The sequence below is a fragment of the Procambarus clarkii genome, chromosome 13 (genome assembly GCF_040958095.1).
Source record: "Procambarus clarkii isolate CNS0578487 chromosome 13, FALCON_Pclarkii_2.0, whole genome shotgun sequence".
NCBI classification, from domain to species: Eukaryota; Metazoa; Arthropoda; class Malacostraca; order Decapoda; family Cambaridae; genus Procambarus; species Procambarus clarkii.
In genome coordinates, this window is record NC_091162.1 from 13067087 (window position 1) to 13080103 (window position 13017).

The window sequence follows — 13017 nt, forward strand, 5'->3', positions numbered from 1 at the left end:
CCTTCCCCCCCTTCCCCCCCCCCCTGGTGCCGGCAGGAAAGAGGGGGGGAGTGAATTAGGAGCAACTCGTCGTGGATTCAGAGCGCGAAGGGCAGGGTTCGATTCCCCCTTCCTCGCTCCACTGTGAATAATTTGTGTTGCGGAGTTCAGGGGGACACGAGGGGTTATTCTTAGTGTTCTCTGTGTTCTTTGTTCTTAGTGTTCTCTGTGTTCTCTGTTCTTACAGTGTTCTCTGTTCTCTGTTCTTACAGTGTTCTCTGTTCTTACTGTGTTCTGTGTGTTCTCTGTTCTTACAGTGTTCTGTGTGTTCTCTGTTCTTACAGTGTTCTGTGTGTTCTCTGTTCTTACTGTGTTGTGTGTGTTCTCTGTTCTGACAGTGTTCTGTGTTCTCTGTTCTTACAGTGTTCTCTGTTCTGACAGTGTTCTGTGTTCTCTGTTCTGACAGTGTTCTGTGTTCTCTGTTCTTACAGTGTTCTCTGTTCTTGCAGTGTTCTGTGTTCTCTGTTCTTACAGTGTTCTCTGTTCTTGCAGTGTTCTGTGTTCTCTGTTCTTACAGTGTTCTCTGTTCTTGCAGTGTTCTGTGTTCTCTGTTCTTACAGTGTTCTCTGTTCACTGTATAAACACCAAACCCATTGAAGGGTAGAGGTGTCAGAAGAACAGAGAACAGTGCATGAACACCAAACCCAGTGAAGGGGGTTAAGAACCTTTAAAGAACATAGCAAGAACTTGAACATAAGAACAGAGAACAGTGCAGGAAGTCCAGAGCTGTTCAGTAACCTTCCTTACAAGAATAATGCATACTTACCAGCACAACAGTTTGGCTGTTCACGAGGAGATTTGGACAGCTTCCTGCAGGCAGTGATGGATCAAGCAGGTTGTGATGGATATGTGTGTGTGGGGGCTTGCAGGGCGCTGCGAGTAACAACCTAACCGATCACGTTATTACCAGACAAGCCTGGGGCCTTCTCTTGGGCTGGACGGTAGGGCGACGGTCTCGCTTCATGCAGGTCGGCGTTCAATCCCCGACCGTCCAAGTGTTTGGGCACCATTCCTTCCCTCCGTCCCATCCCAAATCCTTATCCTGACCCCTTCCCAGTGCTATATAGTCGTAATGGCTTGGCGTTTTCCCCTTGATAACTCCCACTCCCTCCCTCTCTCCCCCCCACCCCCCTGATCGAATTTGAAAGTAGAAGGACTCTTGAAACTATCTACAGGTAAACTACAGATCCTCGGTGACGGAGTGGGCGTCGTCTTGGGAATTCTATAGTTTATATATTATGCAGTAATTTGTTAACAGTGATGGGAGTTAATGGCCTTGTTAGCACATGTTTGTGGTAGTTCACAGTTGGATGTTTTCTAAGAATGGTTTCTTAAGCAATTTCTAATGTGCTAATTTCTTTCTAAATTTAAATTCGAAATTTCTTAATTTTTCTTTTTTAATTTACTTTTATTTCAAACCTTTTTATGACGGTGGAATGAGAATACATTTATCGTTTGAACCTTTAGGGGAAACTTTACATTTTTACGCAAATATATATATATATATATATATATATATATATATATATATATATATATATATATATATATATATATATATATATATATATATATATATACGAAACCTCTACATCTTTTCTTAATCATAAATATTTTAAATAAGTTTAAATAAATATTCAAATAAGTGGAAAAAAAAATGTCCACTGTTTAAATAAGTGGAAACAAAGCCGTCCATGATTGAGAAAAGATGAACAGGTTTCGCCAATGCTTAAGGGGGAGGGTAGGAGGGAATTCTAGGGGCCAGTGTCTTAAGACAAAGTGTTGTAACGTAGCATTTTCTTGTCCCCGCAGGATGTGGAATTCAACCCTAGCTTCCGACGAGAGAAGAGGAAGGCAGAGGAGGAGGCGCTCGACAACACTGATATTAAGAAGGTGAGGTGAAGAGTGTGACACACTTTGTCTTGGTGGTGAGGTGAAGAGTGTGTGACACTTTGTCTTGGTGGTGAGGTGAAGAGTGTGTGACACTTTGTCTTGGTGGTGAGGTGAAGAGTGTGTGAGACACCTTGTCTTGGTGGTGAGGTGAAGAGTGTGTGACACTTTGTCTTGGTGGTGAGGTGAAGAGTGTGTGAGACACTTTGTCTTGGTGGTGAGGTGAAGAGTGTGTGACACTTTGTCTTGGTGGTGAGGTGAAGAGTGTGTGACACTTTGTCTTGGTGGTGAGGTGAAGAGTGTGTGACACTTTGTCTTGGTGGTGAGGTAAAGAGTGTGTGAGACACTTTGTCTTGGTGGTGAGGTGAAGAGTGTGTGACACTTTGTCTTGGTGGTGAGGTGAAGAGTGTGTGACACTTTGTCTTGGTGGTGAGGTGAAGAGTGAGAGACACTTTGTCTTGGTGGTGAGGTGAAGAGTGTGAGACACTTTGTCTTGGTGGTGAGGTGAAGAGTGTGAGACACTTTGTCTTGGTGGTGAGGTGAAGAGTGTGACACACTGTCTTGGTGGTGAGGTGAAGAGTGTGTGACACTTTGTCTTGGTGGTGAGGTGAAGAGTGTGACACACTGTCTTGGTGGTGAGGTGAAGAGTGTGTGACACTTTGTCTTGGTGGTGAGGTGAAGAGTGTGTGACACTTTGTCTTGGTGGTGAGGTGAAGAGTGTGTGACACACTGTCTTGGTGGTGAGGTGAAGAGTGTGAGACACTTTGTCTTGGTGGTGAGGTGAAGAGTGTGTGACACACTTTGTCTTGGTGGTGAGGTGAAGAGTGTGTGACACTTTGTCTTGGTGGTGAGGTGAAGAGTGTGTGACACTTTGTCTTGGTGGTGAGGTGAAGAGTGTGTGACACACTGTCTTGATGGTGAGGTGAAGAGTGTGTGACACTGTCTTGGTGGTGAGGTGAAGAGTGTGACACACTGTCTTGGTGGTGAGGTGAAGAGTGTGTGACACTTTGTCTTGGTGGTGAGGTGAAGAGTGTGTGACACACTGTCTTGGTGGTGAGGTGAAGAGTGTGTGACACACTGTCTTGATGGTGAGGTGAAGAGTGTGTGACACTGTCTTGGTGGTGAGGTGAAGAGTGTGACACTGTCTTGGTGATGAGGTGAAGAGTGTGACACTGTCTTGGTGGTGAGGTAAAGAGTGAGACACTTTGTCTTGTTGTATACCAAAAATGCCTCAAGTTTTTTTTCTTAAGACACACACACACACACACACAGTAGGCTCACAGTAGGCTCAGGAGCCCAATAGGCTCAGGAATCTGTACACCAGTTGATTGACAGTTGAGAGGCGGGACCAAAGAGCCAGAGCTCAACCCCCGCAAGCACAAATAGGTGAGTACACACACACACACACTTATACACACGGAAAAAGTCCAAAGGTATGCCACTAGACTAGTCCCAGAACTAAGAGGCATGAGTTACGAGGAAACGCTGCGGGAAATGCACCTCACGACACTGGAAGACAGAAAAGTCAGGGAAGACATGATCACTATCTACAAAATTCTCAGAGGAATTGACAGGGGTAAATAAGGATAAATTCTTTAATACGGGTGGTACGCGAACAAGAGGACACAGGTCGAGACTGAGTACCCACATGAGCCACAGAGACGTTAGAAGGAACTTTTTCAGTGTCAGAGTAGTTAACAGATGGAATGCATTAGGCAGTGATGTGGTGGAGGCTGACTCCATACACAGTTTCAAATGTATATATAATAGAGCCCAGTAGGCTTACGGACCTGTACATCAGTTGATTGACAGTAGAGACGCGGTACCAAAGAACCAGAGTTCAACCCCCACAAGCACAATTAGGTGAGAACATCTAGTCATGGGGACCTAAATCAGGGAGAGAGTGACTGGGATACCAGAAATCCTCCCGGTGGGGGTAGAAACATGGGAAATAAAATTAGTGGAAGTTGAAGAAAGGAACTTCTTAACACAACATGTAAAGGAGGACATAAGCAAAAGGGGAGGAGATACACCTGGAAGATACTGGAGGGCCAGGTCCCTAATCTACACAGTAAAATAACAACGTACTGGAGTGAACGATATGGAAGAAAATGCAGAATAGAACCAGTGAAGAGCAGGGGTGCCATAGGCACAATCAGAGAACACTATATAAACATCAGAGGTCCAGTGAAGAGCAGAGGTGCCATAGGTACAATCATAGAACACTGTATAAACATCAGAGGTCCAGTGAAGAGCAGAGGTGCCATAGGCACAATCAGAGAGTACTGTATAAACATCAGAGGTCCAGTGAAGAGCAGAGGTGCCATAGGTACAATCATAGAACACTGTATAAACATCAGAGGTCCAGTGAAGAGCAGAGGTGCCATAGGCACAATCAGAGAACACTGTATAAACATCAGAGGTCCAGTGAAGAGCAGAGGTGCCATAGGCACAATCAGAGAACACTGTATAAACATCAGAGGTCCAGTGAAGAGCAGAGGTGCCATAGGCACAATCAGAGAACACTGTATAAACATCAGAGGTCCGCGGTTGTTCAACGTCCTCTCAGCGACTATAAGAAATATTGCCGGAACAACCGTGGACATCTTCAAAAGGAAACTAGACTGTTTTCTAGAAGAAGTTCCTGGCCAACCGGGCTGTGGTGGGTATATGTGGGCCTGCGAGCCGCTCCAAGCAACAACAGCCTGGTGGACCAAACTCTCACAAGTAAAGCCTGGCCTCGGGCCGGGCTTGTGGAGTAGAACAACTCCCAGAACCCCATCAACCAGGTACCAGGTATCAAGAGTATCTGGGAAGTGTGCGCTGGGAGGAGGACCTTATAGTCAAGACGGTCCAGGAAATGATGGACCAAGTCAAACTGAGGAGCAGAGAGGCAGAAGAGAGTCATAAGGAGAACATATAATAACCCGAGGGTCAATAGACAGTGCCAGGAAGCAAAAGCAAAAAGCAGGAGAGAGTGGAGGAAATACAGAAGACAAAGGACAGAGTTAGACTGGGTTAGATGCAACAGGACCAGGAATGACTATATAAACATAAGATTGGCAGAAAGAAACTATGGAAATGATATTGTCTCCACAGCAAAGAGCCAATCGTAACACCTACATAGCCATATAAGATGGAAAGTGACAGTGAATGACCAAGTGACCAGGTTACGAGAAAAGGGGGAGGCCGGTATACAGAAAATGATAAAGAAATGTGTAAGGAACTTAATGCCAGCTTCCTTGGTGTTCACTACTGAGCCTGAAGAACTCCCAGAGCTAGATGAGGAAACATGCAGCCCCTCATGAGAAACTGATGAGAAACTTACTAAATATAGAGGCAACATCGGAGCCAATATGGACTATGAGACACAGATGGAAACTGAATACTCAGATGAGTTATCAGTAAACACGTTTGAATATTAGAGTACTGAAGAGGTGGACTGAACCCACCAAGAAGTTGACATGGACTTTATCCATTATTACAACAGTCGGTGGAAGGTTACTACGGGGCCCAGGAGCTGGAGTTTAACCCCCGAACACATATGCGGTGATGGATGTGGTGAGGGAGGGAGGCTGGGTGGGGGTGGGGGGGGGGAGATGGTGACCAAGCAGGCTGTGACTGCAGTTCCCGAGGCTGTGAAGATAAACGACAGCCCCCCCCCCTCCCCCCCCCAGTGCCACACTCTGAACACCCAGTCACCCCCTCCCCCCCCTCCTCCAAGCGGTTCTACTCACCCTGTTCTCCCAGAGGACAAAGTGTGACTGACGGAACAGGATAACGTTGTTCAACATGTTCTCAAGCAGTGTTGTTGACGACGGGTCCACGGCAGTGTCCAACACTGTGATAACACTGACGTCACTGTTATCTTACTCCCTACAGTCACCCTCCCCCCTCTATACACCCCCTCCCCCCCTTAGTTCTCACCCTCCCCCTCACTTCTCCCCCTTACTTTTCTCCCCTCTCCCTTCGTATCTACATATCCCCCTCCTCTACGCTTCTTCCTTCCCCCCCCCTCGCCTCCCCCCCCTCTCCCCGCCCCATCATTAGTCAGGGTACCCCCCATAAACGCCAGACGCCGTGATTTGGTGCCCAGCACCGGTGATGGGGGGGGGAGAGGGGCAAGAGGGTGCTAAGCCTCGCCACGCCCTCATAGTCGACACGCCCACCGGCTCCACACGCCCACCCCCGCCTTGGCTGACGGCTGCTGGGGGGTAGGTGTAGTCCACAAGGAAGTGGGGGAGGGGGGGATGTTAATCACCACCCCCTCTCCCCCCCCCCCTCGTCACCCCCCTCCTCTTCCTCCTTGCCCCTATCTCTCTTTCTCTCACCTCTCGTCCCTACGTCTCTACTCTCTTTACACCCCCCTTCCCCCCCCCCTGCATGACGTCCGGTCATTGATATGTTCTGGTATGCCTGAATTTTCTCCTTCCCCCCCTCCCTCTCCCCCCCTCAACTCCCCCTCCCCCTCCCTACCTTTCCATCATTGCCCCCTTCCCTTCACTCACTCCTCCTCCCCCTCCCCCCCACACACACACGATGGAACAATTAGTGAGCGACTATTAAGGAGAGTGTTGGGATGGTTAAGGGGTCGCTAATGGCTGGGTTGGTGGGTAGTTGGCCTAGTGAGGATTGGTGGGGATTCATAGTGGAACGAGCAAAAAAAGGAGATAACGACGGAAACTACGTACAAAACTCAGGCAAATCATAACATAGAACGAAATGGCAATGCAAAGGATCTGGGTGTACTCATGTCGGGAGACCTTACCTTTAAAGAACACAATAAAGTAGCCGTCACAACTGCAAGAAAAATGACAGGTTGGATAACAAGAACTTTTCACGCTAGAGATGCTATACCGATGATGATACTTTTCAAGACGCTTGTGCTCTCTAGAGTGGAGTTTTCCACTCTAGAGAATGGAATACATTCTAATGCATTCCATTTGTCAACCACTCACCTCTCAACACTTCCCAACCACTTCCATGTGTGTGTGTGTGTGTGTGTGTGTGTGTGTGTGTGTGTGTGTGTGTGTGTGTGTGTGTGTGTGTGTGTGTGTGTGTGTGCGCGCGCTTGAGTGTGTGTGGGTGTTGGTGTGAGAGCTAAATGGAACAGATGTTTGAGGAGGCTTTTCATGTGCCTCAAATATTATGACAAACCTAAGTAAACCTTTACTCTCCTACCCACCTCTCCCAGCCCCTTCCTTCACCACTTCTCCTATCCCTTCTCCTAACTCCAAATCTCCCTCCCCTCCCTCCATCCCCATCTCCCGCCCTACCTAAACCCTTCCTCTCTACTCTCCCCCTCCCTCCCTCCCCCCACCGTCGATATAATAATCTATTAAGCAGTAACATATTTACCGACAAACGCGCTAGACTTACAAGTTCCCCCGCTCCTCTGCGATCTTTGGCGGATGTGTAGGAACGGTTTATTTGTCTGTTTGTCCAGCAGCGTCTTTGGGGCGATGTCTATCATGATATTATTGGAGGGTCTGCCCCCAAATTGTTGACATTTTTTGCTGGATGTGTTTGAAGGCATTTGTTGATGTTTTTGCTGGATGTGTTTGAGCGCGTTTGTTGATATTTTTGCTGGATGTGTTTGAGCGTATTTGTTGATGTTTTTGCTGGATGTGTTTGAGCGTATTTGTTGATGTTTTTGCTGGATGTGTTTGATCGCGTTTGTTGATATTTTTGCTGGATGTGTTTGATCGTATTTGTTGATATTTTTGCTGGATGTGTTTGATCGTATTTGTTGATATTTTTGCTGGATGTGTTTGAGCGTGTTTGTTGATGTTTTTGCTGGATGTGTTTGATCGCATTTGTTGATGTTTTTGCTGGATGTGTTTGATCGCATTTGTTGATATTTTTGCTCGATATGTTTGATCGCATTTGTTGATATTTTTGCTGGATGTGATGAACACTGAGTGGGAGTATTATTTAAGTGGGAATACTCCCGCTAAGAGAGAGAGAGAGAGAGAGAGAGAGAGAGAGAGAGAGAGAGAGAGAGAGAGAGAGAGAGAGATGACCGCCATATTGGATCACTTTGCCAACAGGTTTCAGAATCGTTTCAGCACAATGTATTAAATATGCGTCATAGACCTTGTCGTGAAGCGTAAAGGGCACTAGAATATCATATTTGACAAATTATTTAAAAGATTATTTACGTCATGATATAATTGCAATTGTATATTGTGTACCTAAGGGTGATGTATGTTGCCAACTTTTAAACTTCTGCATCATACATCAATTTAAATGACAAGTGTAAAGAGTTTTATATATATATATATATATATATATATATATATATATATATATATATATATATATATATATATATATATATATATATATATATATAACCAATCAACTGTAACGATAGGCAGGAAAATGTGATGGGATCAAATCCAGGGATACCTTACCTTGAGGTGATTTCCAGGCTTAGCGTCCCTGCGGCCCGGTCTTCGACTAGGCCTCCTCGTTGCTGGAATGGTCAGCCAGGCTGTTGGACGCGGCTGCTCGCAGCCTGACGTATGAATCACAGCTCCCAAAACAGTGCTCCTATTATTCAAATCACTTGTGCTTAGGCTATGCAGAACAGACCTGATGCAGAGGCGAGGTGTTATATACACACAGATTATATACACTATATACACACTGTATGAACATCAGGCTCTGGGTAGGTTAGAGATGCCATAGGTACAATCAGAGAATGTATGCCCATCAGATGGCGACAGCTATCTAATATCCTCCCAAGAAACATATGAAATACTGCTGTACAAAATTAGACGTGTCCAAGAACACATTTGATAAGTTGCTTGAGAAAGTGCCGGATCCACTAGGCTGTAATGGATGTGTGGGGCTGCGGGCCGCTACAAGCAACACTCTGGCTTCGGGTGCAGAAGAACTCCCAGAACACACTCCAAAAGTTCAGGTTGCTTAACCTGAATGGCATGAACCAAGGCCGCCCACCAAGGCCGATGTGATCGAATTCAATGTTTACATATCGGCGTGGAGGGCCCTGGTCTGCCTTGAGGCCGATGTGATCGAATCCAATGTTTACATATCGACGTGGAGGGCCCTGGTCTGTCTTGAGGCCGATGTGATCGAATCCAATGTTTACATATCGACGTGGAGGGCCCTGGTCTGTCTTGAGGCCGATGTGATCGAATCCAATGTTTACATATCGACGTGGAGGGCCCGAGCCTGTCTTGAGGCCGGTGTGAAGTACCTCGTATACACGATTCTTCTCGTGTCGTAAATAAACTGACTCTTTCCTCCTCTCTCTTCTGCTGCTCTTTCCCACCCCCTCTGTGCTCTTTATCCCCATTCTCAATCTTTCCCTTGTGTTCTTGACTTTTTTTTCAATTATAGTTTTAATGTCCTTCTCACGTTCCAGTTACAACTTGGTTTTATCTCTTCCTTTTCTAGAATTTCGTCTGTGTCTCTCATTTTTTTCATATTTTTCCTTCGCTTCAATCGTATGCCGTCTTTCTCTTTGTTCCCCTTTCCCTTCTTTCTTCTTCTCTATTTTCTCTTTGCGTTTTCCGTCTCCCGTCTTTCCCCCTTGTTCCCCTCCCTTTCCCTTCTTTCCTATCTCTTCCCCCTTTCCCGTTCTCCTCCAAGCTTATGAAGGGAAAATTTGAATATATTGTGCGTCATATCTTCACTGTGGCGAGATTAGCAACTGATTGTGTGAAGGGGGAACACATTTCGTTGCTCTCTCTCTCTCTCTCTCTCTCTCTCTCTCTCTCTCTCTCTCTCTCTCTCTCTCTCTCTCTCTCTCTCTCTCTCTCTCTCTCTCTCTCTCTCTCTCGCCCATGGAGTCACACCCAGGGCCCTTATGAGCGACTACAGGACAGTATAGAGGAGGGATTGTCAACCTTGTGGCCTGGGTAGTGTGGGATGGCACTGTCTTGTTTCGGGAGAGAGAGGCACCGTAGTGCCTTGCTCATTTTCTTTGTGAAAGATGAATGGTCAGGTCGAAACGAGGTGCCAACTGTGTGTGTGTGTGTGTGTGTGTGTGTGTGTGTGTGTGTGTGTGTGTGTGTGTGTGTGTGTGTGTGTGTGTGTGTGTGTGGGTGTGTACTCACATCACCTCACCTAGTTGTGCTTGCGGGGGTTGAGCTCTGGCTCTTTAGTCCCGCCTCTCAACTGTCAATCAACTTTATTTTTCCCCTTTACACACACACACACATCCCCAGGAAGCAGCCCGTAACAGCTGTCAAACTCCCAGGTACCTATTTACTGCTAGGCGAACAGGGGCATCAGGATGAAAGAAACTAGACCCATTTGTTTCCGCCCTCACCGGGGATCGATCCCGGGCGCTGTCCACACAGCTCCCAGGCCCCCCTTCCCATGTGCGTGCACGCATGCGCGTGTACCTGGCACACCCATCACCTCTCAACATTAAGAAAAAATATGAAAATGTTAAAGTTATGGATGAAATTGGCTTCAAGAATCTCTTCTATCATGTGTTGATTTCTGGTACAGGAGACGAATGTCCTCACATCTCCATGAATCAACCATGTATCCTGTTCCCACTGATGTGTTCTTGACCGGCCTCATTGTAATTGAAATAGACTTCCTTTGGTCCAGTGTGTGTGTGTGTGTGTGTGTGTGTGTGTGTGTGTGTGTGTGTGTGTGTGTGTGTGTGTGTGTGTCTTTGGTCCAGTGTGTGTGCGTGTGTGTGTGTATTCCCCCCGAAGATCTTGTACGTGGTTGTCATATCTCCTCTCTGTGGTGGTGTGGGCGAGTTCTGCCAACTTCTTGTAGTTCTGGTCCCTCGTTTCTGGTGCTGAACCTGATGCAAGTTGTGTGGATATTTGTTATCTGGACCTCCAAGTTCCTGCTGTCGTATGTGTTAGGTATATAGATCTTTCTCTCTCTCTCTCTCTCTTCCTCCATCACACACACACACACACACACACACACACACACACACACACACACACACACACACACACACACACACACGCACACACACACACACACACACACACAACACCTGTTGATTGACGGTTGAGAGGCGGGACCAAAGAGCCAGAGCTCAACACCTGCAAGCACAACTAGGTGAGTACACACACACACACACACATGCATCACAACTCAACAGCAGCCCCCCCCCCCCCCCCCCCCCAAAACCAACACCTTTTCCTTTGCTAGATATATAGAGCAGTTTAGAGCCTGGTCTGTTGTTGTAACCGGTTGGCAATCTTCGCTTCCCATCTTCTGCCTTTTCCAGTTTTCTATGTCTCGTGTTTTTTGTGTGTCCGTTTGTCTGTTGTGTTTGTTTCTTTCTTTTGTTTGGTCTTAATATTTATTGAGCAAGTATTGTTTCTTATCCCCCATCCCCCCCCCCCCCGCCGCCCCTGTTGAGCTGTTAGTCCTGTTGATTTGTTCTTCCTGTTGGAATGTTCTTTCCCGTGTGGAACTGTTCTTGTTCCTCTCTCCCTCTTCCTGTTCTTCCAATTTTTTAGTGTATTTGTCTTTCCGATTTCATTGCACCTCGCCTCCCTATTTACATGTACCTCCCCCCCCCCCTCCCCCCTACCCCCGTCCCCCCCATTAAATTGTACCTGTACCCAATTACTGTACACATGCCCCCCCCCCTCCCTCTCCCCCCTCCACCCCCTCCGTGTCACAACAGTCTGCTCTTGACAACGGGGCTGTCTGCTGCCGCCTCTTTCCCTCCACCCCCTCCGTGTCACAACAGTCTGCTCTTGACAACGGGGCTGTCTGCTGCCGCCTCTTTCCCTCCCCCCCTTCCCCCCTGTTCTGGGGTACAGAGGGGGGGGGGAGGAGGAGGTGGGGGGGAGAGCGGGGGATGTGGGGGGGGGGGGGTCGGGTGGAGGTCGTCAATTATTGCGTGGGGGGTGACGGCGTTGACACGGTCCTCGGATGAATAATTGAGTGCACTCAACCACTCTCTTCCCCTCCCCCCCCTCTCTCTCTTCCCCCCTCCCCCCCCCTCCTCTCAAACCCCCCCTCATCCCACCACTGGCGATCTTACCTGGATCTTACCTGGAGAGAGTCTCGGGAGTTGCTCGACTCGTGAGAGCTTGGTCCAACAGGCTGTTGCTTGCTTGGAGCGGCCCCCCTTGCATCAGGCCCACATACCACCACCATCACAGCCTAGTTGGTCCGGCACTCCTTGCAAGAACTTATCTAAATGTTTCCTTTAGGGGAGGACGTGAGTACTGAGCAGGGTTCAATCCCCGAGTCAGTGCCCCCCACAAGTGGATATTCACTCACTGGTGAGTGTATATGTGGTCAATATACCCCCCTTCGTGGGGTGTGGGTATATCTGGTCAATATACCCCCTTCGTGGGGTGTGGGTATATCTGGTCAATATACCCCCCTTCGTGGGATGTGGGTATATCTGGTCAATATACTCGCAGTTTTGTATATTTGGGTGAACATACTTCATGTCTGATCGTTCTGTATGCCACTGTATCGCCTGAGGACAACTGTATGTCCTTCTGTAGTGTGTACACTGTTCCATCTCCCTCTCCCTTCCTACCCATCCCTTCCCCCTCCCTTCCTTCCCTCCTCCCCTACCTTCTGATGCTCACGAGAGTACACTTAAGGCAAACACCTAAGTTTTACCTTAAGGTTCATGGAAGTGCTATATATATATATATATATATATATATATATATATATATATATATATATATATATATATATATATATATATATATATATATATATATATATATTCTTTAAGGGTTTGAACTCCCATGTTCTTTAAATGATCAAATTGCCATGTTTTTCTTTTAATTAACTACGTATTTATTTGCTTGCCTTGCAGGTAAGGATGTGGCTCCTGGCCCCCGCCTCTCCCTGGGGCGGCTGTCCAGGTCAGGTACGTCTTGCCCCCCACCCCCCCTCTCTGTCAACCTATTTCTCCTTAGATTTAGACCTCTCGAGGACCTAATTTAGACCTCTCGAGTCTTTGGAGAATGAGCTATAACTTGATGCTTGGAGGAAGGGTAGTTAATCAAACGTATCCATACCCCCTTTGGGGGGGTCACATACCCCTTTGGGGGTGTCAACATACCCTTTTGGGGGGGGGGGGGTCACATACCCCTT

General features: G+C 47.2%; 1 protein-coding gene across 4 annotated transcripts in view; it reads left to right on the plus strand.

Annotated features, from left to right (window-relative positions):
- Positions 1-13017, plus strand: part of LOC123757060 (pseudouridylate synthase RPUSD2) — a 443933-nt gene that overhangs the window by 365112 nt on the left and 65804 nt on the right. For all 4 annotated transcript variants that reach the window (XM_069323649.1, XM_069323646.1, XM_069323647.1 and 1 more), the window contains one exon: positions 1852-1932. In XM_069323649.1, coding sequence (XP_069179750.1) covers positions 1852-1932 — 81 coding nt within the window. The remainder of the gene's footprint in view (positions 1-1851; positions 1933-13017) is intronic.